Source organism: Oryctolagus cuniculus, chromosome 5, assembly GCF_964237555.1.
Source record: "Oryctolagus cuniculus chromosome 5, mOryCun1.1, whole genome shotgun sequence".
In the NCBI taxonomy this organism is placed as follows: domain Eukaryota; kingdom Metazoa; phylum Chordata; class Mammalia; order Lagomorpha; family Leporidae; genus Oryctolagus; species Oryctolagus cuniculus.
Genome location: NC_091436.1, coordinates 158,981,495 through 159,003,976, shown reverse-complemented (window position 1 = coordinate 159,003,976; position 22,482 = coordinate 158,981,495). Strand labels below are relative to the sequence as shown.

Below are 22,482 nucleotides of genomic sequence, written 5' to 3'. Positions count from 1 at the left end.
TGCTGACACTTGTTACAATTTAGCTAGCACAACTATGTCCAGTACTGTGGTAGATGCTAGTGACAGAGCAGTAAAGACAGAGAATGAAAGATCTTCCATCCAACAGCTGGGCTGGGTCAGACTTCAGTCAGAAGCCAGGAACCCCATCCCGGTCTCCAGCATGGGTACAAGGGGCCCAAATACTTGGGCCACCTTCTTCTACCTTCCTAGGCACATTAGCACATTAGCTGGATCGGAAGTAGAGCAGTCGGGACTTGAACCAGTGTGCATATGGGAAGCCGGTATGGCAGTGGTGATTTAATCCTCTGCTCCATAGCACCAGGCCCTTTAGTATCTCGTTTGTCCTCCCCCAGACCAGGTGCGCTGCCTCCTTGTGAACTGAGGGTCTAAGGTGCCTCCCAGCGGAATGGCTAACACTGTGCTCTTCCTTGCAGAGATGTGGTACTGGATCTTCCTCTGGGCTCTCTTCTCCTCGCTGTTCGTCCATGGTGCTGCGGGGGTACTGATGTTTGTGATGCTGCAGAGGCACAGGCAGGGGAGGGTGATCTCAGTCATTGCCGTCAGCCTTGGATTTCTGGCTTCTGTCACCGGCGCAATGATCACTAGTAAGTTGCTTTGGTTTTGTTGAAGAACATAACTTACATATATATCATTTTGGTAACTCTATTCTTATTGTAAATGTAAAATTAGTGCAGACTTTCTTATAGGATACAAGGGAGCTTCAAAAAGTTCATGGAAAGTGGAAGTAAAAGATTAGTTTGCCACAAAAAAATTTGAAGTCTACACATATGAGGGTGTCTTCCAACAGTTCACTGAAATGTATATTATGGAAAAGCTTTGCATGGTTTTCAGATTTTTTTTATAGGAAAGCTAACTTTTAATTCCATTTTTTCCATGAACTTGTTGAAGTCCCCTTGTTTTCAGTGCTTGACTCACTCCACTTAGAAGGTAAAGTTGAGTTAATCACTGAATGGCCCGTGATTGTACTTCTATTAGGTAGAGACTCATTATGCAGGATTTTGTAAGAAATAGAAAAATTTGTAAATATTGGCAGGGGATAATTTCAATGAGAAAATTTGTCTTACAGGTATTATTTCTGGGGAAAAAGATAGGCATAAAAATATGACAGTGTTAATTGTCATTTAAAAACAGTGACAATGGAGCCCTCAGATCCTTGGTGTCATGTGCCTATATGACATATGCACTTCATTTTTTCTACTCCAGCTATTTTTTTTTAAAGATTTATTTGATTTATTTGAAAGGCGGAATGACAGAGGGAGAGACAGAGACAGAAACAGATCTTCCATGTGGGTGGCAAGGGTCCAGGTGTTAGGCCATCTTCTACAGCTTTCCCAGGCACATTAGTTAGAATCAGAAATGAATCAGCCAGGGCTCAAACCTGAGCTCTGATATGAGATGCCGACATTGCAAGAGTGGCTTCATCTATTGCGCCACAACACAGGCTCCTTCCACCCGAGCTGTTATGACGCATCTCCTCCAGATGCCCTAGATAACCTTGTAGCACACAAGATTTCTGCTGGGCTGCCTCACACTTGTCACACAGCTTCTCTGGTTCTTCGCTCTGACCTCCTCCTCTAAACAGTGCTCTCAGGCACCAGCTTCAGCCTTAGCGTCACAGCATCAGTGGTGGTTTCTGTTGCTGTTAGTGGAGCTGAACTTCGAGGCCTTCTGTTGAGACTGGGGAGGCCCTGGCTGCTGCTCTGAGATGCTTGCACCTGACCCCACTGCTTCTCCTTGCTGCTGTGGATTCTGTCCCCACCAGTGAAGAAAGACTCAAGCTGCTGTTCACTTCCGGCCTACACCTGTGCCAGCACTGGCTGTTCCGGGCTGCCTGTGAGGCACTGCTTCCCTTTTGGTCTACTCTTGCTCTGGAGGGCCTCAGCTCTTCAACTGAAAGGCCTCCTTCCTCACCCTCTCCAGAGAGTGCCTCCCCTTGCTGTCAGAGGAAAGCCCTGTCCTGTGTGTCTGGACCCATCCTCTGGCACTGAAACAAGCATCACAGGGCACTAGTGGGAGATAGTGAGCGCTCCCATTGTCTTATCCTCCTTGTTCATTTGCCATTTGGTTTTTCCTTAACTTTTTATAGTTGCTATTGTTTGTTCATCCCACTTACAGCTTTTTCATGTAGCTCCTCATCCATTTTGCCGTAGACAGGGTTTCTTGTCGCTCCCCCTCTTCGTGGAGGAACGACACAGGACCCTGCGCTGTTCTTCTGTCTGCTCGGCCCTCCCCAGGTTTGCTGCTGGTTCTTCCCGGGTTGGCTACCGTCCCTTCCACCTCCGTGGAAGGGCGGTTCCCCCTGCCACTTTCCCCACTTCCGCGGGGGAGCGGCACACCGTCGGCCGGCTCTCTTGGGGGCTGCACAGGTGTTCCTTCAGATAGATGTTCCTGGTGCATGTTGTCTCTCTCCTCCTTTATAGTCCTCTTCCACCAATCTCAACTCTGCTACCCACACGCCGAGTACGCTGCTCTCCTCCAATCAGGAGCAAGATCAGCTCCTGCAGCTCAGTCAATCAAATTGGCGAGAGGCAGCTGCGTAGAAGTTGTTACTCCCTTCTCAGCGCCATATTGTGGGAGAGCAGATGCATAGAATAAGTCTTAATTCCAGTAACTTAGTCTAGTCCGAGTTGCTCCCCACAGTTTCTTTTTTTAAAACTTTTATTTAATGAGTGCAGATTTCATAGGTACAGCTTTAGGAATATAGCATTTCTTCCCCCTATACCCACTCTCCCACCCCTACTCCCACCTACTCCCTCTCCCATCCCATTCTTCATTAAGATTCATTTTTAATTATCTTTATATACAGAATATCAACTCTATACTATGTAAAGATTTCAACAATTTGCCCCCCCCCCAAAAAAACATAAAAAGTGCTGTTTGAGAACAAGTTTTGCAGTTAATTCTCATAGTACAACTCATTAAGGACAGAGGTCCTACATGGGAAGTAAGTGCACTGTGACTTCTGTTGTAAATTTAACAATTGACACTCTTATTTATGACATAGGGTTTTAAATGAGGATTCTTGTTTAGCTGAAGCACAAGATTCGCATCATGTGATAGTAGGAGAATCTGCTAGGAAGAGAATGGAGATCTTAGAGGGTCTTAGGCAGCCTCCTGGAAAGTTTGGAATTTTATCCTGTGGACCATGAAGAACTGGATCTCTTTGACTAAAGAGATTAGGAGGGGACAAAGTAGTTCCATGGGAACATTTATTTTAAAGCTGAGTATAGAGTTTATGTAAAGGACTGAGAGAAAATTGAAAGTGGGGGCATTATTTGTCTTCATCACCGTGAAACCCCAAATGTCAAGCAATTCCTGGAGCATACTACATGCCCAGAGAATACTGACTGGATAGATGGATGGAGTGAGAGAAAGAGAAGGAAGGCAGGCAGGAAGGAAAAAGGTGGGGGAGGGAAAATAATAAATAATAATAAAGTATAAAGGAAGATAAAGAGGAATTAAGAGACATTAACTGTAATTGATGCTTGAAACCAGGATCTGAGCTAGAGCAAGGGCTGTGAGTTGGGAGGAAAGGAATCAATGTAAGAAGTATGGCAAGAGACTAAAAAAATAGAATTAGTTACTATTGACTGAGCTAATGTATAGAAACTTGCTGGGGGCTCCCAGTGTTTTTGATGTGAGTCACTGCCATCACCATGGAGCCGTGAGTGGAGGAGGAGAGAGGAGCAGTGGCTTAGCAGTTCTAAATTCTATGTCTACATGTGCACTCATGGGTACCCATTGTTGTACAGCTCCAGAGGGAGCAAGGGAAATATTGTTCTCTTATCTGATGGTATGTATGTATATGTAACACTTTTAATTCAGCCAAGAATAAGATAAACCAGTGAGTGTAAAAATTGCAGTCTTACATTTTAAAATCCTTGAAAATACAAGTCCAACATAATTTCAAGTAAACATTTGTGTCCAGATCAGCGGTAAAACATTTAAATTTCTTCTGGTTGAATTTCTGGCCTGTAAACAGTTGAATTAAGAAAACTACACAATATGAATGTTTAGCCAAATTTAGTTCCTTAGGTTGTAAGTGCTGGCATATTCACGGCTGTATATTCAGTTAAGCAAACCATTGCTGAATGTCCATGTTCAGTAAGATGGTGACAGAATTCAGATATATATCTATTACACACACACACACACACACACACATATATATATTAAATTTTGTTATTTCTTCGGTTGTATTTCCAAAGTAGAATGAATTTTCATTGGTTAGTATTGATAATTAATATCAGAATGGGGAGAAATAGGGTTTCTCTCTAATTCCTAATTTTAGCCAATCTAAAAGGTGTAAAATGACATCTCATTGCTGGTTTAATTTGCATTTCTCTGCCTACCTGTGCACTTGAGCATTTATCCCTGCATATACCATGTATTTAGGTTTCCTTTCTGCAGTCCTTTGTTTACATTCTGTGCTTTCTCTTTGGTGTTCTGTTTCTTTCTTACTAAATTACAGATGTTTCTTAGAGATACTGGCTCTTGTTGGCTTAGGACTTCACATATAGTTGTCTCAATTGTTTTTGGTTACTTATCTTCATGCATGATGTATAAGGATTCAGTAGAAATCCTTATTCAGTGTAATTAGGGTAAAGAGGTGTTTTTTGTTTGTTTTTTAGAAGTTCTCCCTCAGACCAAGGTCAAAATAATCCTGATAGGTGTTCCTGACTGAGTTTTATAGTTTTGCCTTTGCATTCAGGTCTTTAATTCATCTATAGCTGGGGTCAGCAGACATTTACTTCAAGGGCCAGTGATTCAGCTCTGCTCTTGTAGTATGAAAGCAGTCACAGACACATGGAAAAAAAGAGCATGGCTTGTTCCAATAAAATTTTATTTACAAAACACACACCTGATATTCAGGCCATAATTTACCCCTTGGAGTCTGCCTATGTTTTCGGTATTAGATAGAATTCTAGGTGTTGGTTTTTTTCACCCTCCATATATTAAGTTAGTTTTTACCATACCACCCATTTACAGAGCCCTCCCTTCCTCACTGGTGTGCAGTGCCCCCTGCTGGTGCATTACAGGCCACACATACTGACTTGTTGGGCTTAATGCTTCCTACAGCTGGTCCACATCATTTTATCTCCCTGGTTTTGTGATGTGTCTTGACATCTGTTAGGGATAAGTTCCTCTTATTAGTTTTTCTTTTTTAAAAAAGATTTATTTATTTGTTTGAAAGGCAGAGTTACAGAGAGAGAGAGAGATCAGTTGATCGATCGATCTTCAATCCCATGGTTCACTCCCCAAATGGCCAAAATGGCTGTGGTTGTGCCCGGCTGAAGCCCGGACCTGGAGCTTTTCCTGGGTCTCCAACGTGGGTGCATGGGTCCAGGCAATTGGGCCATCTTCCACTGCTTTCCCGGGCACATTCATAGGGAGCCGGATTTGAAGTGGAGCAGCCGGGTCTCAAACTGGTGCCTACAGGGGATGCCAGCATCACAAGCAGTGGCTTTGCTATGCCACAACACTGGCCCCATGTTACTTTCTTTTTCAAAGTTAAAATAGTGTTTCATGGGCTTTTATTCTTTTACGTAAATTATAGAGTATATCAGCTGAATCCCTTAAATATTTGACTCTGATTTTTATTAGGGTTAAATATAATATAAAGGTTAATTTGGGAACAATTGACTTATTAAATTGTGTCACCTAAGAGAATGTATTATCTCTTCATTATTGAGATCATCTTCTCTTCTATTAGAATTTTAAAATATTTTTCTCAAGAGGAGGTTGTCTGTTTCTGATTAAGTTAATTCCTGAGCACTCAATGGCCGTTGTGGATAGTATCTTTTTTTGATTATATTGTTATGTTTTCTTGGAATAGAGAAATACTACTAAGTTTTGTTGGTCCTTGTTTAGGAACAGTGAACAAAAGTCTGGTTCCTTGGAGAGAGAAAATGAATAAAATGCCGCCCCCTCCAGAAAAACAGTTGACAGAAAAGTACAATGTAGGCAATAAGCAAGGAAATAATTATTTCAGTAATAAAGGTGAAATAAAGAATTTTTAAAATGCAGTCATTTATGAGTAGCTATATATTCCTAAACATAAAATAAGTTACAATAAGAACAAACAGAAAACATGAATAGGGCAATAATTAACTTTTGAACAGTGTGAATTGTTTAAGGACCCTTCTGGAGCATCTACCATGGCACAGTGGGTTAAGTCATGGCCTGCAGCACCAACATCCCATATGGGTGCCAGTTCGAGTCCTGGCTCCTCTACTTCCAATCCAGTTCTCTGCTAATATGTCTGGGAAAGCAGTGGAATATGGCCCAAGTCCCTGGGTCCCTGCTTCCACATGGAAGACCTGGAAGAGGTTCCTAGCTCTTAGCAGACTGACTTAATGCCAGTCCTTATGGTCATTTGAAGAGCGAACCAGCCAATGGAAGATCTCTCTTTCTGTGTCTCTCCTTCTCTCTCTGTAACTCTGCCTTTCAAATAAATAAATAAGTCTTAAAAGCAAAAACAAAAACAAAAGACCCTTCTCCTGAAACATTCTGGGTCAAATGAGGTGTACTAAGTTTTCAAGGACCAGTTGGTTCCTTTTTCATCCAAGACATTCAGAAAATAGAATGCATAAAAGCAGTGCATAGCTTGTTTATTGAGGCCAGTGTAATTCTGGCATTAAACAAGATGAAGACTACCCAAGAGCTGACAAGTGTATGCTCATTTCCCTGTGTCTGTCATCCTTGGGTTGCAGTGACAGTTCAGTCAAAGAAATGAGTGCAGCTGTATTCCAATAAAACATTATTTATGGACTCAAATTTTAATTGGATATGATTTTTGTGTATCATCGACTATTATTCATAGTTTTACTTTTCCCCACCATTTAGTAATATGATAGCTGGTCTCCCTGCACGTGATTAAAAAAAAAAAAAAAAAAGCAGACAGCAGGCCACATTCGGTTATGGATTACAGCTTGCAACCCGTGGCCTCAGAACACAAACCCATAGAATCTGTACATGACTAAAGTGAGCATTGCCCTTACCTGTATCATTTGCCTTCTGTCAGGAAGTATGCAAGGCAAATCACATCACTTCCCATTTGTGCACCCTCTGTGACCACAGGTTGACGTCTTCTATCTTCTGATGACTCTCCTCCCATTCTCCCTTGTCCCTGTGTGTTCATACCAGACAGGTGATTTTCTCACCTTTGCACCATCTCCACAGGATTGCCTTCTCTACTTCTGTTCACTATACCAGTCTTCTCTAGCCCCTAATACTTTGAGAATTTTTCTTCCTTTTTTTTTTCAAAAGCACAACTGATATTTTATTTATTTATTAATTGGGTGATTGATTATAGTTGACACCTCAATTTATGTATCTATGGAGTACCATGTGGTGTTTATATATATATATATATATATGTGTATAGATATATCTCATAATATCCAATCAAGGTGAACATATCTAACCCCTCAAATATTTATCATTTCCTTGTGGTAAAAACATTCAAAATCCTTTCCTCTATTTTTTTGTAATGTGCAGTATATTATTCTTGTCTGTGGTCACCCCAGTATATAATAGCACTCCAGAACTTGTCTCTCCTCTGTAACTATAAGGTAGTACCAGTTGACCAATTCACCCTAGCTTTGGGGATCACTGTTCTACACTGAACTTCTAAGGGATCACCTTTTTTAGATTTCTTAGACAAGTGAGATCATGCTGTATCTGTCTTTCTGTGCGTGGCTTATTTCATTGCACACAATGATGTCCAGGTCCACCCATGTTGTAAATCTTGTAATGACAGGATTTCCTTTTTATGGCTAATTAATACTCCATCATATATATGCACCACATTTCTTTATCCATTCATTAGTGGATGGACACTTAGCTTGTTTCCATGTCTTGTCTATTGTTCACAGTGCTGCAATAAACATGGGAGTGCAGATGTGTCTGACAGACTGATTTCATTTCCCATGGATATACACCCAGCAGAGGGATCGCTGGATCATACTGGATCATATGGCAGTTCTGTTTTAGCTGTGCACAATGGCTGTACTCATTTACATTCCCCACCAACAATTTGCAAGGGTTCCCTTTTCCCTATCTTTTGTCTTGACAGTAGACAGTATCACTGGACTGCGGTGCCATTGCATTTATTATTTTGATTTGTATTTCCCTGATTATAATGTTGAACATTTTTTCATGTTCCTGCTGGCCAACTGTGTATCTTAGAGAAATGTCTGTTTAGTTTATTGTCTGTCTGTAATGAGACTGTTTCTTTGCAATTGAGTTCCTTACATATTCTGGATAAGTAACCTCTTGTCAGTTGTATATTTTGCAAGTATTTTCTCCCTTCTTTAGATTATCTCTTCACCCTATTGATTGCTTCTTTTGCTATACAGAACTTTTTAGTTTGATGTAATCTCATTTGTCTATTTTGCTTTTGTTTCCTATGCTTTTTTGGGGTCTTATCCAAAAAAAAATCTCTGTCAATTCCAATATCCTGAAGTGTTTCACCTGTGTTTTCTTCTAATGGTTTCATAGTTTTAGTTTTGTTTTGCTTTTTTTAAGATTTATTTGAAAGGAAAGTTATAGAGGGAGAGAGAGAGAAAGAGGGATAGGGGAAGGGAAGAGAGAGAGAGAGAGAAGGGAGGGAGGGAGGGAGGGAGCGAGGGAGAGAGGGAGAGAGGGAGAGAGAGAGAATCGTTCACTCCCCAGATGGCTGCAACGGCCAGGGCTGGGCCAGGCCAAAGTCAGAAGCCAGGAGCTTTATCTGGGTCTCCCTCATGGATGCAAGGCCCCAAGGGCTTGGACCATCCTCCACTGCCTTCCCAGGCACATTAGCAGGGAATTGGATCTGAAGTAGAGCAGCTGGGAGTGGAACTGGCACCCATATGAGATGCTGGTGTCGCAAGCAGTGGCTTAAGCCCCTACACCATAGCGCCGACCCCATAGTTTGAGTTTTGCATTAAGACTATTTGAGTTGATTTTTGTAGACAGTGAGAGATGGGGACTAGTTTCATTCTTCTGCATATGGATATTCAATTTTCCTAGTGCCATTTATTGATGAAACTGTCGTTTCTTACCACCTTTGTTGCAGATCAGTTGTCCGTAGCAATGCATGTATTTACTTCTAGGCTCTTTATTGTGTTCCATTGACCTATGAGGTTATTTTTGAAAAGTTCATGGAAAAATGGAATTGAAAGATAAGATTAATTTGTTTTTTATAAAAAATTTTGAAATCTATGGATAGTTTTTTGTAATACAGACTTTCCATGAACTTTCTGAAGACCCTTCTTGCACATCAGGTTTCATGCCAATGCCATGCTAATTTTGATTATTACAGCTTTGTAGTATACTTTGAAGTCAGCAGTGTAATGAGTTCCATTGTGTTTTTTTTTTTTTTTTTTTGATCATCAAGATTGCTTTGATTATTCAAGGTATTTTTATGGTTCCAAATTTAATTTAAGATTGTTTTATAGTTATGTCAAGGTTATCATTAGTATTTTGCTAAGGATTGCATTGAATCTGTAGATTGCCTTGGATAGTGTAGACATTTTAACAGTATTGACACTTTCAGTTCATAAATTCATGAACATGGGATGTCTTTCTGGTTTTTATGTCCTCTTCAAGTTTTTGTAATTTTAATTGTAGAGATCTTTTACTTCTTTGGTTAAATTTATTTCCACATATTGTATTTTATTATAGCTATTGTATGTGGGATTGCTTCCTTGATTTCTTTCTCAGCTAATTTACTATTGGGGTATAAAATATTGATTTTGTATCCTGCAGCTTTGCTGAATTTGTTTATTAGTTTTAATAGTTTGTTGCTGATATCTGCAGACAGTGACAGTATGACTTCCTCTCTTCTGGTTTGGATGCTCTTTTTTTCATTTTCCTACTGGCTTGCTCTGCCAGGACTTGCAGTACTATGGTACTGGAAGTGGTGACTGTGGGCATCCCTGTGGACTGTTTCCTTTTTCTCCAGCTGATCTGCTGTTGTCCACAGTGCACTTCTCTGGATCATTTATTTCAGGATCCTTATCCCTCTTTTGTCCTCTTCATTCTTGCCTACCAAGAAAATAAGGAGCATCATGTGCTCTTCCAGCTGGCCGCTGCTCAGCCTAACAGAGTGAAAACTCAAGTACGGATAGGGGAAAGATACTTGCTAACATTTATAAATGTAAAAAGGTTAGTATCAAAACTATACACTTTCTAAACCCATGAGTCAAATTAGAACACACCGCAGGGGACAAAGATTCGACAAGCGTTTCATAGAAGTAAAAACCCTAATGGCCAATAATGTGTAAAGAAAAAACTCAGTAGCACTAATTATCAGGAACTTGTAAATTCATCATAGAAATAACAGCCTTTAGCCACCAGGTTGGCAAAAACTTTTTAAAAGGACATCAGTAGCTGCAAAGGATATGGAGTAACTAGAGTATAAATTAGTACAACTAATTTGGAAAAGCAGTTTTAAAAGTTGAAAATGCTCATACATAAGGCCAAACAGTTCTGCTTTTACCTGTGGATCATGGGGGAGCTTTCATTTTTAAAAATGACATTATTTATTTGAATGGCAGAGCAACAAGACAAAGATCCTGTATCTGCTGGTTCACTCCCCAGATGCTCACAAGATGTGTACTGGGCCAGGCAGAAGCCAGGAGCTGAGAAATCAAACTGGGTCTCTCTTGTGGGTAGCAGGGTCCTAAATACTTGAGCCATTTACCTGCTGCCTTCCTGGCTGTGCATTAGCAGAAAGTGGGAATTGGAAGCAGAGGTGGGGTTTGGACACAGGTACTCTGTTACAGGATGTGAGTCTCCCAACTGGTGGCTTAACAGCTAAGCCAGATGTTTGCCCAGTGGTGGGGAAGCACTTGGCTGAGTTTGTGTGCTGGAGGTCATGTCCAGGAATGTTCATGGAGCAGCGTTTGTGATTGTAAAGGATTGGAAACAAAGAAATGTCATCAGTAGTAGAATAGATAAATAAGCCGTGGTATATTCATACTTGGAATTCTGTACAGCACTTCAAACAAATATATCACAACTACATGCAAGAAAATATACTTCTATTTCGAATCATGAGTTTAGGGAACTTTGTCAGTGTACAAACATATCTTTGTTTGAAAAATAGGATCAAAATGTAAATTGGCCTTTAAAATGAGTGGGTTTTTTTTGGAATTGTTGGAAAGTTTAGGCAAGTTCTGTGTAGAAATTAAGTTAGTTTTTTAATGTAATTTTGAATACCTAGTAACACGCGGCTGTGTTCTTTGTATCTGACATGGACCCTCACTGAGTAGCCCTGTCAGGGCACAAAGGGACCCCCCACTTCATGTACCCATCCATGCACATGCACACTTTCACATCTGAACACACACACACACACAAACACACGAGAGTGCTTCGCGACGTGTCTGGAAAAACAAAATTGAAAGATAAGGGTATTTTGGTATACAAAAAAATTTTGGAATCATACCTAGTTTTTTCATAATAAGCATTTTCAGGAACTTTTGTAAGACCTCTTGTATGTGTTTATACTAGTACAGAATATATATATTTTATGTTTTAAGTCTTTTCTGTGTTGTAAGTCTTTTCTGTGTCAATTCGTGTAGTTCTACATTTCCCTTTTGAGACTGTATGACTTCCATGGTAATTTAGCCCAACTAATGTACATTTGTTTGGCTTGGTTAAAAACACTGATGTACTGCTCATGGTTTTTGCTCTTCATCATCTTCAGATTTAAGATCTCTTTTTCTAGGATCATAAAAATATTCACTTATGGCCGGCACCGCGGCTCACTAGGCTAATCCTCCGCCTTGCGGTGCCGGCACACCGGGTTCTAGTCCCGGCCGGGGCGCCGGATTCTGTCCCGGTTGCCCCTCTTCCAGGCCAGCTCTCTGCTGTGGCCAGGGAGTGCAGTGCAGGATGGCCCAAGTCCTTGGGCCCTGCACCCTATGGGAGACCAGGATAAGTACCTGGCTCCTGCCATCGGATCAGCGTGGTGCGCCGGCCACAGTGCGCCAGCCGTGGCGGCCATTGGAGGGTGAACCAACGGCAAAAGGAAGACCTTTCTCTCTCTCTCTCTCACTGTCCACTCTGCCTGTCAAAAAAAAAATATTCACTTATTTTTTGGAATTTACATTTGTAGTTTTGTTTCTAACATCTAGTTCTTCCATCCATCTGAAATTTACTCTGAGTGGTGTGACAGGGACTTACGTCCTCCAAATGGCTCCCAGATGCTCCAGCACTATTTAGTGAACGGAGAATCATGGAGTGGAGTTAGCTTCATCACTGAACACCACTGGGCCTGGGAGCCAGGACAGGTTGAGTGTGCATGGTAGGAGTTGCCAGTGTTCTCAGCACATTCCAGGTACTGTCTCTGAATCTCCATGCCCACCCATTCTGTAGCTGGGCAATTGTCGGGCCTAATTCAGCTGCTTAGTAGTGTCGCTTAGATTTTAACTCCTGAGTCTGGCTCCAAAACATGTGCTCTTTACCTTGTGCACACATGCGAAGTTTGGATGCACAGATTTGTTTGTCATTTCCCAGCCAACATGAGCTGGTAATTGCTTTTAGTTACCCCTTCTTGGATCATGATTGAAAACTTAATTTCACAGAAGTAGAGGCCTAGCTGTGTCTTTTATAATTGACGATAGCCATAGAGATCCAAGTGATTCCTTTTCTGTGGTTTATTTATAACATAATTTCTCTTAACAAACAAGGCATAGAATCTTTTAAAGATTTTTAAAGGATGTCTGGAGTAGCCGTTTATCCTAGCAATTACAAAGCCTGTATCCCACCTCAGAACGCCTGAGTTCAATTCCCACCTCCCATTCCTGACTGCAGCCTCCCTCCAATGCAGACCCTGGGAGGTAGTGGGGATGGCTCAAGTAGTTGGGTTCCTGCCACCTACCTAGGAGGCCAGGATTGATTTCCTGAGGCTGGCTTCAGCCGAGTCCCAGTCATTGTGGGCATTTGGGGAGTGAACCAGTAGGTGGCAGCTCTCTGTCTGTGTCTCTCACAAAAATGAAATTCAAAAATTTGAAAGAATGTGATCCAATTCTAAAATTTGGATACATGACAATTGTGAGTTTATTACCTAATTGAGTAAAAGTTGAGATTGTTATCGGCTACATTGTTATTTTCTGAATTTCTTATTCTCTTTTTCGTTTAGCATAAACGTGAAATGAGAATGATTTGGGGATTTATAACTAGACTTCCCTCAGCTGTATTTCCTTGAACTAGAGACCGAACCTCTCTGAACCTGTCTTTCCTCATTAAATTAGGTGATGATACCGGGGGAGGGGGGGTAGCATGATAGATAATTCAGACAGTATCTTTAAAGTTCCTAGTAGGATACATAAATGTGATAAGTACACTGTTTTATTTTCCTTTTATGTTGAAACAAGCATGTGAAGATTCTTGGCTTAGAGTAGTAATTTTCTTTTGCCATTTATGTCCGTTGTGGAGGACTATGGTGACTTTGGGAGATTTTGAGTAAGATACAAAATGTTATTAATCCTTAGCTGTTTTTGACAAAAATTATATCTAGCTAATTTTTATGAATAAGTTTTTATTTCAAATATTTGTCACTTCGGGGTATTTGGATAATTTATTTGTTCCCTTATGTTGTTTTGCTTAACCAATCTAGGATAGGTAGGCAGTTTATATATACATATAGGACAGAGAGCAAGAGAGAGAATCGTTTCAGTGCCATCTCCACCTATAAGATGGCGTAATTTAACTTAAATGTTTCCTCCTTTATGATTTTGGAGTGTACTTTTAAAATTAGCCTCTTAGATGCTACATCATTGTGTTTGCTAAATTAAGTGCATAGGTTGGATCAGATGTGCCTGAGGTTGCTTGTAACTCACATCCTCTGGCTCTGGGCAGGGCACTTTATCTAAACGTTTTTCCCGGGTTATTCACTGTCAAGCAATCTCCAAGTGACTTACAGTTACATGCTTTCTTTAAAAGTTCATAAACCATATTAGATGGTCGATTGTAGGATGAGGCAAATATTCTCATATTTTCCATGAAATTTAAGAATGAATTCATTTTACTCAAAAAATGAGTTTAATATGAAAAATACGAAAAATATGTTTAATATGAAAATGTCTGTAATTTGGGAATTACTGCTGTGTAGCTTCTGCGCAGTATATTGTATTGGATGTTTTTAAAAATGCTGGTGAGGTAAGGCCAATTGAATGCCCAGGTAAGAGATTGCAGTAATGAATTACTCATTTTTTTAAATAATTTTCTTAATATTTGGTATTCAGTTCGCAATGTATGCTCTGCATATTTTCGGTTGAGTAGAAAAGGCTGTTTTTCAACTAAGAGGCTAAATGTGGCGCAGGGAAGTGTAACCTTGAGCGCTCGCGTGGGAGCGCGCACAAAGGGTGGGGACCGTTCGCGAGGTGCAGCGCCGAGGTCTGCCGCTGAGTGAGGTCCTGTGTTTCTCCCGTTCCTGCAGGTGCGGCGGTCGCGGGCATCTACAGAGTGGCAGGGAAGAACATGGCCCCCTTGGAGGCGCTGGTGTGGGGCGTCGGGCAGACTGTACTGACACTAATCATCTCCTTTTCAAGGATCCTCGCCACGCTCTGAGGCTTCTGTGGGAATGCCCGACCTCACGCACGGAAACAGACCGCCTGAAAATGGCGTTGGTTACAAGTAGAAACAAATGGCCGCGGACCGTGCGCCGCGCCGGTCCTCTCGTGCTGTGTGCAGAGCCTGCCCTCTGGTGTTGGAGCGATCGCACCACCGCACTGCACCTGCCGTGCCTCCGTCCGGGCCCGGGGCGCGAAGACCGACGGGAAGCCAGGAGGGAAAACACCTTGTGTAGCTGCCAATCAGGTTCACAGCGCCATGTTCAGCTACAGGGACGTTCTGAGGAATTGCTACATGTGCCAAACTCTCTTCTTTCTGTTACCATTGATCATGTGACAATTTGCAAGTGTAGACGTAGATGAGTGCTGTGAACATCTCTGACATGAATTCAGGTCATGTAGTGAGATCTCTGTTTTGTGATGCTGAGTCCCGTGTGAGTGTGCTCAATCCCAAATCGTTCGTATGAGAGAGATTTTTTGGTTTTTAATGTTGAGCGTTTCTGAGATTTAGGGCTTTCATGTGTTTAGGCATTATTGTTATTTAATTTATGCAGGAAATAATTCTTCTTCCTGGAAGACTAGCTAAACTGTTTTAAGGACTCAGAATAGATCTATCGGGCACACAGTTTTTCACTAAATTAACACACCCTTTTAAGAATTTCCCTCATGCATAAATATTCTATTTAGATGAATTCAGAAACTTTATGGGTCACACACATTGACTGTCGTTTGTGTGTTGGAAGAATATAACTTAAAAATATTCTTATAAGTTTTGTTAAGAAAAAGTCTGACACACATGTTGCATTCTTTGACCCTTCTGAAGAAAGTTTTTGCCTTGTCTCTCACAGAGAACATCTGTACAGCTAGCCGTGAGAACATCTGTACAGGTAGCCGTCTGGTGTCTCGGCGGGGTTATAGTACTTGCTGCAAGCATCTTAACTTTGTTACAAAATGGAACCAGTCTTTTGTTCTGGAGTGCTAACCGTGTTTAAGGAGTGCCGTGCATTGGGCTCTGGAGCTCAAAACCGACCTGTAAATGAGTAACAGGTGAGCTTTACAGGATGCGTAATAAACTGTCTTATTTGGATGCATGTCAACGTCATGGTTCTAAGGGAAAGATTGGGAATATAGTTAAGCCATTTTAAATCTCAGCTTTATCAGTTCAGCCCCAAACGTGTATTTGAGTCATTCATTTCATGTGTTCAGTTCTCAATTTGAGCTGTTGTGATTTGAGTTTACCAGAATCCATGATGACATTAATAACAAAGGGACATGGCCTTTACACAGAACCTTTGAAGAGGTTTTCTAAGATGGTAGGAGGTAGGGGGATCCCAGAGCCTGGTGGAATTGGTCCCCCAGTGGGGTTTCCTTGGGTACCAGTTTCAATGATAAATGTGCTAACTCCAAGGAAGAACTGTTGTAGAGAATATGAAGTTCAGACACTCCAAAAGATGATCTGGCACCCGTGCCTTTCCTTATGGATAAAATAAAGCAAGTTTAAGTCCCCATTTAAGTTTAAGACCTTTGTTACCCAAAGCCCCTTTTCTACACCAAAAAAGTGCAGAATATATTAGCAAGTCAGCAAGGAGGAGTTAGAGAGGGTGTACTTTAGCCTGTGTGGGGATTTACTGCCACCGGGGACTAGAGATTTGTTTATTTGTTTAAAAAAAAAAAAAGTTAAGCAATTATATGTTCTTAAGGATCTTTGGAGGAAATCTTAAAATGGTTTTTTTAATTAAGTGTAAGGCTGGAATTGTTCTCAGGTGTTCTTTATAGTCCTGACATTTTCTTAGATTAAATTTAGGCTTCCCTTTCCAAGGCAGTTTGATTTCTCCTTTCCATTGGGCTTTGGTGTGGGTTCGTCCTTCCCTTTGGCTATTCTGTACATAGTGTAAAGCACCTGCCCTCGACCAGAGACCTGTCCACACTGGGCAGACCTTGCTTTAGACTGACAGGATGAACTTATGTTAGCATATGTTTATTTCATGGTTAAGAAAGCAAGGTAACGTGATAGGGAGTGGGTGGTTCATAATCCAGATTTGACATTCAGCATCTGGTTGCACCAAAGAGCTGTAAACTCCTGATTTTATTCTAGAATGAAGTACAAATGAAGAATTAGTGATTAGTTTGCAGATTGCCCTGCAGTTATCTCATTATCAAGTTTATTGATGTTATGGTGTGGTGTGTGTGTGTGTGTGTTTGCGTGCGCGTGCACGCACGCATGTGTGTGTGCACTAGTTTGGGGGACATTTTTGGTTTCTTTGCTGTTTTCAGGTACTTCCATTGGAATTTTGGGCTACTGTCACTCTTTGGATGGTTTGAAATGCAGTTGAATAGTGTGAATTTTTGAAATTGTCTTGGTAGCTATTTTTATGCTGAGATTTTTTTAAAAGTTAGTTGTTTTCCTCTAGAGACAATAAATGTTTAATGATATATATTACTAGCATATATATCATTATATACATCCACACAGAGCTGCTATCTGTGGATAAAGTCTGACTGGAAAGCTATTATGCACTGAACAGTTTGTGTTCTGGTAGAGAATTTGATAACATTGTTTAGTTGAGTTATCTTTTCAATAAGTTTGAGGATGTTTTAGAGTTTTGAAACTTTTCTTGATTTCTTGTTGCTGGAAACCCTCATTTGGGACATGGCCCAAGCCCTTATTAATGTATTTGGGATAAACTGCCTTAAAATGCGATTTGGCGGTAAATGTTCTCTGTGACAAGTGCAAGATAGGGAGATCCTGTGCAGTTGACAGCCTGTTGTCTAAGAAGACTCTGGATAAAACATCGCTGATAATGAAATCAGTTCCTCAGAGAAGGAACTCCTATTGCCCAAGCCAGTTTCTACCTAACGCGCTGGTGAGAGATGTCCATATCAGAGTTAGTCAGGGAACCTTACGTAAGCCACCGGTCCTGCTTAACACCTTTTAAAGAAGGGGGTGCAGGTGACCTGCCCATTAGGACCAGGATCAGGACCGCTTTATGACAGTGTGTGCGGCGTGGTTGTGCTGATGTTAGGTCCTGATGTTTACCAGACAGTGTTACAGTTGTATCCAGTATTGGTTTTTAGTTATCTACTTCATACAGCTCCACTGCCCCAACAAAGTATGAGGGTTTGTACTTTCAATGAGAGAAATAAAGAAATGAATTGGCCTATATATCCTGTATTTGTGTTGTAAGAAATGAGATACTTTAAACTTGCAGGCAATCTAAGCTTGTTGGAAGAGGACTTTAGAGAACCTCTGATTGAGACAGCAGGCTGCCATGTTCATATGCCTGGGCTGACACTCAGGTGACAACGGTTCAATTCAGCAAGCATCTTTGGGGTATCTGCCCCATGCAGCATGCTGCTGTATCAGGTATGAGATGGGATTCCAGCCCTTGACTCCACCGAGAACTGACAAAACTATTTTAAATACTAAAAAAGTGGAGATAGCATTCAGCTTCCCATTTCTAGTTGTGAGTTCAAATCCAGTGCTTTTCCCCTACATTTTATATTCTCAGCTCATCTACTAAATGGAATTTTGGTACCTGAGGTGTCATTGGTATGGCATAGTGAAGGCCAGAATCCAAGCCAGCGACCTGGGTTTTAATGCAGACTCTGTCACCTGTTGTCCCTCTGACACCAAGTATGCCATCTCGCCTCTGTGAGCTCTGGTTCCTGCTCTTTAGGTGCATGAATATGCCATGGAGTTGCCGTGAGGAGCTTGTGTATTTGACAGTAGATGATCCACAGATAGTCACTAGAATTGTAAAAAATTACACTTGGCCATCAGTGCCAATTGATTTGTTGTTTTGTAAAATTCACCTAGCTTTCTTCCATGTCTGTATTTTCTCTACATATATTTTAGGAAGGAAACTGAAATAAAAAAATTATCTTACAATCTTGCTTACTTCACCTCTTCACTTTTCAGATAGCAGGGAGTCAGAGATGGTGGAATGGCCATGATTCTGGTCACCGTGGTGGGTATAGGAACGGGGTAGAGGTGGCCAGCAGTCGCTCCTTACCCTGCTCAGCTGCAGCTGGACTCACCCAGCCGGCAGCCACTGACTTGCTGCTGTATGCGAGTTGTCCCTGTGAAGGGGTGTAAGAATGAGTGAGATCCAGCCCTTCTCTCCTCCAGTTTCCACCATTCTGTGGCCAGCCCACGGCATTCGCTCAGTAGTTCAGTGTCAAGTGTGTAGGGAAATCGAACTGGGCTTTGTCATCTACCAGGTCCCTCCTTTCCTGGAGCAAAGATGCTTCAAGCCTTTGTTGCTGTTGTTTTGTTGGTTGGTTTGGCTTAAAAGGAAAGACCATTATTTTAAATTCGTAACCATTATATAATTCAAGAAGGATCAAGATGCTAAGATTATTTTCTAAAATGTTCTCAAACTACTTCTGTCTCTTGCTATTACAAAGCTTTCTCACAGAAAGCCTCATTCAGAACCTCTTTGATCTATAGTTGTCTGGTTTTTAAAACATGAGGAACGTGGAAAGTTCCTGCAGAAATTCTGGTGGACTTAGGTTGCACATATCTGGTAACCCTAGTTGGGTCACTAGATCAATTACTGTTTCTTTTAGTGACCAGGAGAGAGACTCTCAGTGGTTAAAGTGGACTAATTAATAATCAAGTGATCTACTTTCTCTTGACTTCCTGTCCTTTTTACACCACTGTGGAGGAGACTCTCCAGGATACAGGAACATCATCTGAGTAAAAATTACAGCACTTTTCAACCATCTGCTGCCGCCTTGTAGCAGAAGGAAGTTTAAAGACAGGAAGAAGTGTTGGAAGGGTAGTGCCCACATCAGAGGCATAGCTGATGACGCACCCCCTGTTGATGTGAACACAACCCACCCCATTCTTTTGAGACTGGATTGCGCAGTGTGCATGTGTGCTGCCTGTTTACACAATTTGCTCTCCTTATATGTGAGAACTTGCTATGATGCATTTTGAAATCATACCGTGTGTGTGTGTGTGTGTGTGTGTGTGTATGTGTGTGTGTGGTAGATTTGCTCTTCTAACTGAAGGATCTCTGTTGTGTGGAGATAATACAGCCTTGTGAAGGAGGCTGCTGAATTAGTTACTTAAATGTGTATCTGTGAATTTGTTTGGAGGAACTAATGAATACAAGAAGTGTTTTCCGTAAAGTGGAGATGTGCCTGTTAGCACTTTATTGAGTGAGTGGAAACCCTCAACTGTGGGAGTGAGCTGAGCTGTGAACTCTCATCATCTCCTCCCTTGAGTTTTGGGGACTAATTTTCATGCTTGTTACATTCTTTGCCCTTACACTGACCTTGGGTGATGACCGTTTCTTGGTTTGGAGAACCAATTTGGCAGTGTCTTTAAAATCATCTTCCTCTTTCCACATGGACGTTATGCATTATGGTTTAAACCTATGTACAGTTTGTTGATAGAATCTGAAGTGCTTGGGAAATGCAGATAGAATCTTAGTGAAAAATAATTATTGTGGCAAGTCAGGAAAGCGTGAGCCTCTGATGTCTTTTTTTTATTATTGTATGCCACACCTCCTTACAGTCTTGTCTATGCCAAGAGTAAAATGGCTGTCCCATGTAGGGGAGCGTTTAGATGTGTAACTAAAACTGGAAAGCCATACAACAAATACATAGAAAGGAGAACAATAGTGCACATCATCTGGATCCCACAATGTAACACATTTCTCCTAAACTCAGAGTGGTAACTTCAAAAAGCATCACTTTTTTAGAGCCCCTCTTAAGTGAGTATTAATTGGAGAATACTATTGACAAGGGTTTACTATGTTTTTTTTTTTTTTAATTAAAGGATTTGCACATCATCATTAACTATCTTTGGGATAGAACATTTTAAAGTTTTCTCCAAAGAAAGCAAAGTAAGAGGTGCTTATTAAAAATGGCTTGCTGTCAATACTGGATGAGCTGATAGTCTAATTGTTGACGCTTTCTTAGTATTTGTGATACTGGGTATGTTTGCAATTGAAGAATTTTAAAAATTTCCCCCGGTCCTCTTCCCAGTATGCATAATTATATGAACAAATATGAAATTCCACAGTATTTTTCATTCTAGCCATATAACTTGATAAAATTCAAGGAATGCTCCTGTAGGCACAAGCCTCAGCTCTGCTCATTGTGGGATGAGGGGATCAACTTGTTCTTGAAATCAACTGGCAAAGATGTCTTTATGTCAATGGCAAAAGTATAGCTCACCTGTGTAATATTGTGGGCCTCACTTTCAAATTGTGTCAGCTCTCAGATCACTGATAGTCATTTGGTAAATAACAGTGTACTTTTTAAAAGCTAAATGATCTCTTAGTGCCTTGAAAGTTAAGATACTTTTGCAAAATGGATTTAACAAAATTCAGGATCGGCACAGATGGGCTGGCTTTTGTACTGTCAACTTCAGAGTTGAGGAAGATGTCATTAACTGCATCTTAGCTGTCACGTTCCTATGTTTCAGTACAAATCTGTTATTGCATCGTAAACGATGGCAGATAACAACTGCTTTCATTATATTTTCATGATGTATTTTTCTTTTTTCTTTTTACAAGTAAGAAATGGGGAAAAATATAGTCAAGAAGTAAGTGTGGGATTTTAAGCTCTAGTTTTGTTTTAACCTAGACATTCTAGGGTGAACAGTGTTAGTTTTATACTGTAGTCCACAGGCAGACACTTTGTGTACCCTTTAGAAATGTGTTTACCGTCACAGGTTTATTTTTACTGTAGAAATATGTACTGTGAAGCAAAAAGACAGGAAGAATAAATGTTGATGGGTCATACACAGACACAAACACGTATTTGATGAAGTCCCCTACATTATGTGAACACAATTTCCCCCTTCTGTGAAGACTATAAACTACCCTGTATGAGTATGTGTATGCATGTTTACATGATACAATTTAATTTTGCAGGATTATTTTAAAAAGTATGTTTATATATTATACCTAACAAGCTGTAAATATTGTATACTATTGATTTTTAATTTTATATAAGCAATTTTTTATTTCCCAATTCATGTACAAATCTCATTGTATATACAGCATACTTTTCCTGGAGAACACAGATTTTGCAGTGAATTTTCAGTAATTTTAATTGCAGTAAGCATCAGGCTAGCCTTAGAGATGTTGATCTTTCTTTCAAATTACTTTTCACCACTTTCATTTTCTCCAAAAGGGCAGCAATAAACATATGCAAGTTATTTTTGATTAAAGGAAATTGGTTCCATTTATTGTTTGAGAACAGATGCACAGCTGACATCCTCCAGTGTCTGATCCCAGGGCCGTGTCTTGAGGTCCCCACGTGACCCTTCTCTCTGTAACCTACAGGGTGAACTCTGCCGACACTCACAGAGACATCTGTCAAAAGTGAACCCAGCACTTCAGTGTCATTACACAGAATTTATTGGATTAAAAATTTGTAATATATAGTATTTTAATAAAGTTTCTGTATTCGATTTCATGCACTTATATATAAATAAACCTGTCTTTAAAAGCTTTATGGGGTGTCTGCCTCGTGGTGACAAATCTCTTCAACTCATTCCCTGCGGGTGCAGATGTCTTCTGCTTTTTGTCCATTTTCTTCTGAGCCAGTTTCACCTATGGATTTTGGAGATTTGGCTGAAAAAGGTAATACACAAGAAGTTTGGATACAACTGTGGACAGGCTTATAGATTTGCCTGGGACCAGTCCTGGACCCCAGAAGCATCTACTTGTACGAGGTAACTGCTGTAAGAAGGATACAGTTGTTTAGTAGCAGAGAACTGCCTTTTATTGACTGCTTGTTACGGGTTAGACATTCTGTGTTCCGTGTTCTATCCCCATTTGACAGATAAAGCATACATAGGAGGTTCAGAGAAGTTGAGAAAGTGCTCAAGGTCACCCAACTGCTAATTTCCTGTGCTGGGGTCTTCTTGGTCCAG

At 40.7% G+C, this 22,482-nt stretch overlaps 1 protein-coding gene across 14 annotated transcripts in view; it reads left to right on the top strand.

Moving 5' to 3' along the window:
- TMEM170B (transmembrane protein 170B) overlaps positions 1 to 22,482 on the top strand; it is a 121,858-nt gene that overhangs the window by 25,790 nt on the left and 73,586 nt on the right. For 8 of the 14 annotated variants that reach the window (XM_070074414.1, XM_070074417.1, XM_051855850.2 and 5 more), the window contains one exon: positions 435 to 605. In XM_070074414.1, the coding sequence (XP_069930515.1) occupies positions 435 to 605 (171 nt within the window). Of the gene's footprint in view, positions 1 to 434; positions 606 to 14,452; positions 22,062 to 22,482 lie in introns of those variants that run through there. The other 6 variants (XR_007923306.2, XR_011388799.1, XR_007923307.2 and 3 more) reach the window with 6 other exon arrangements.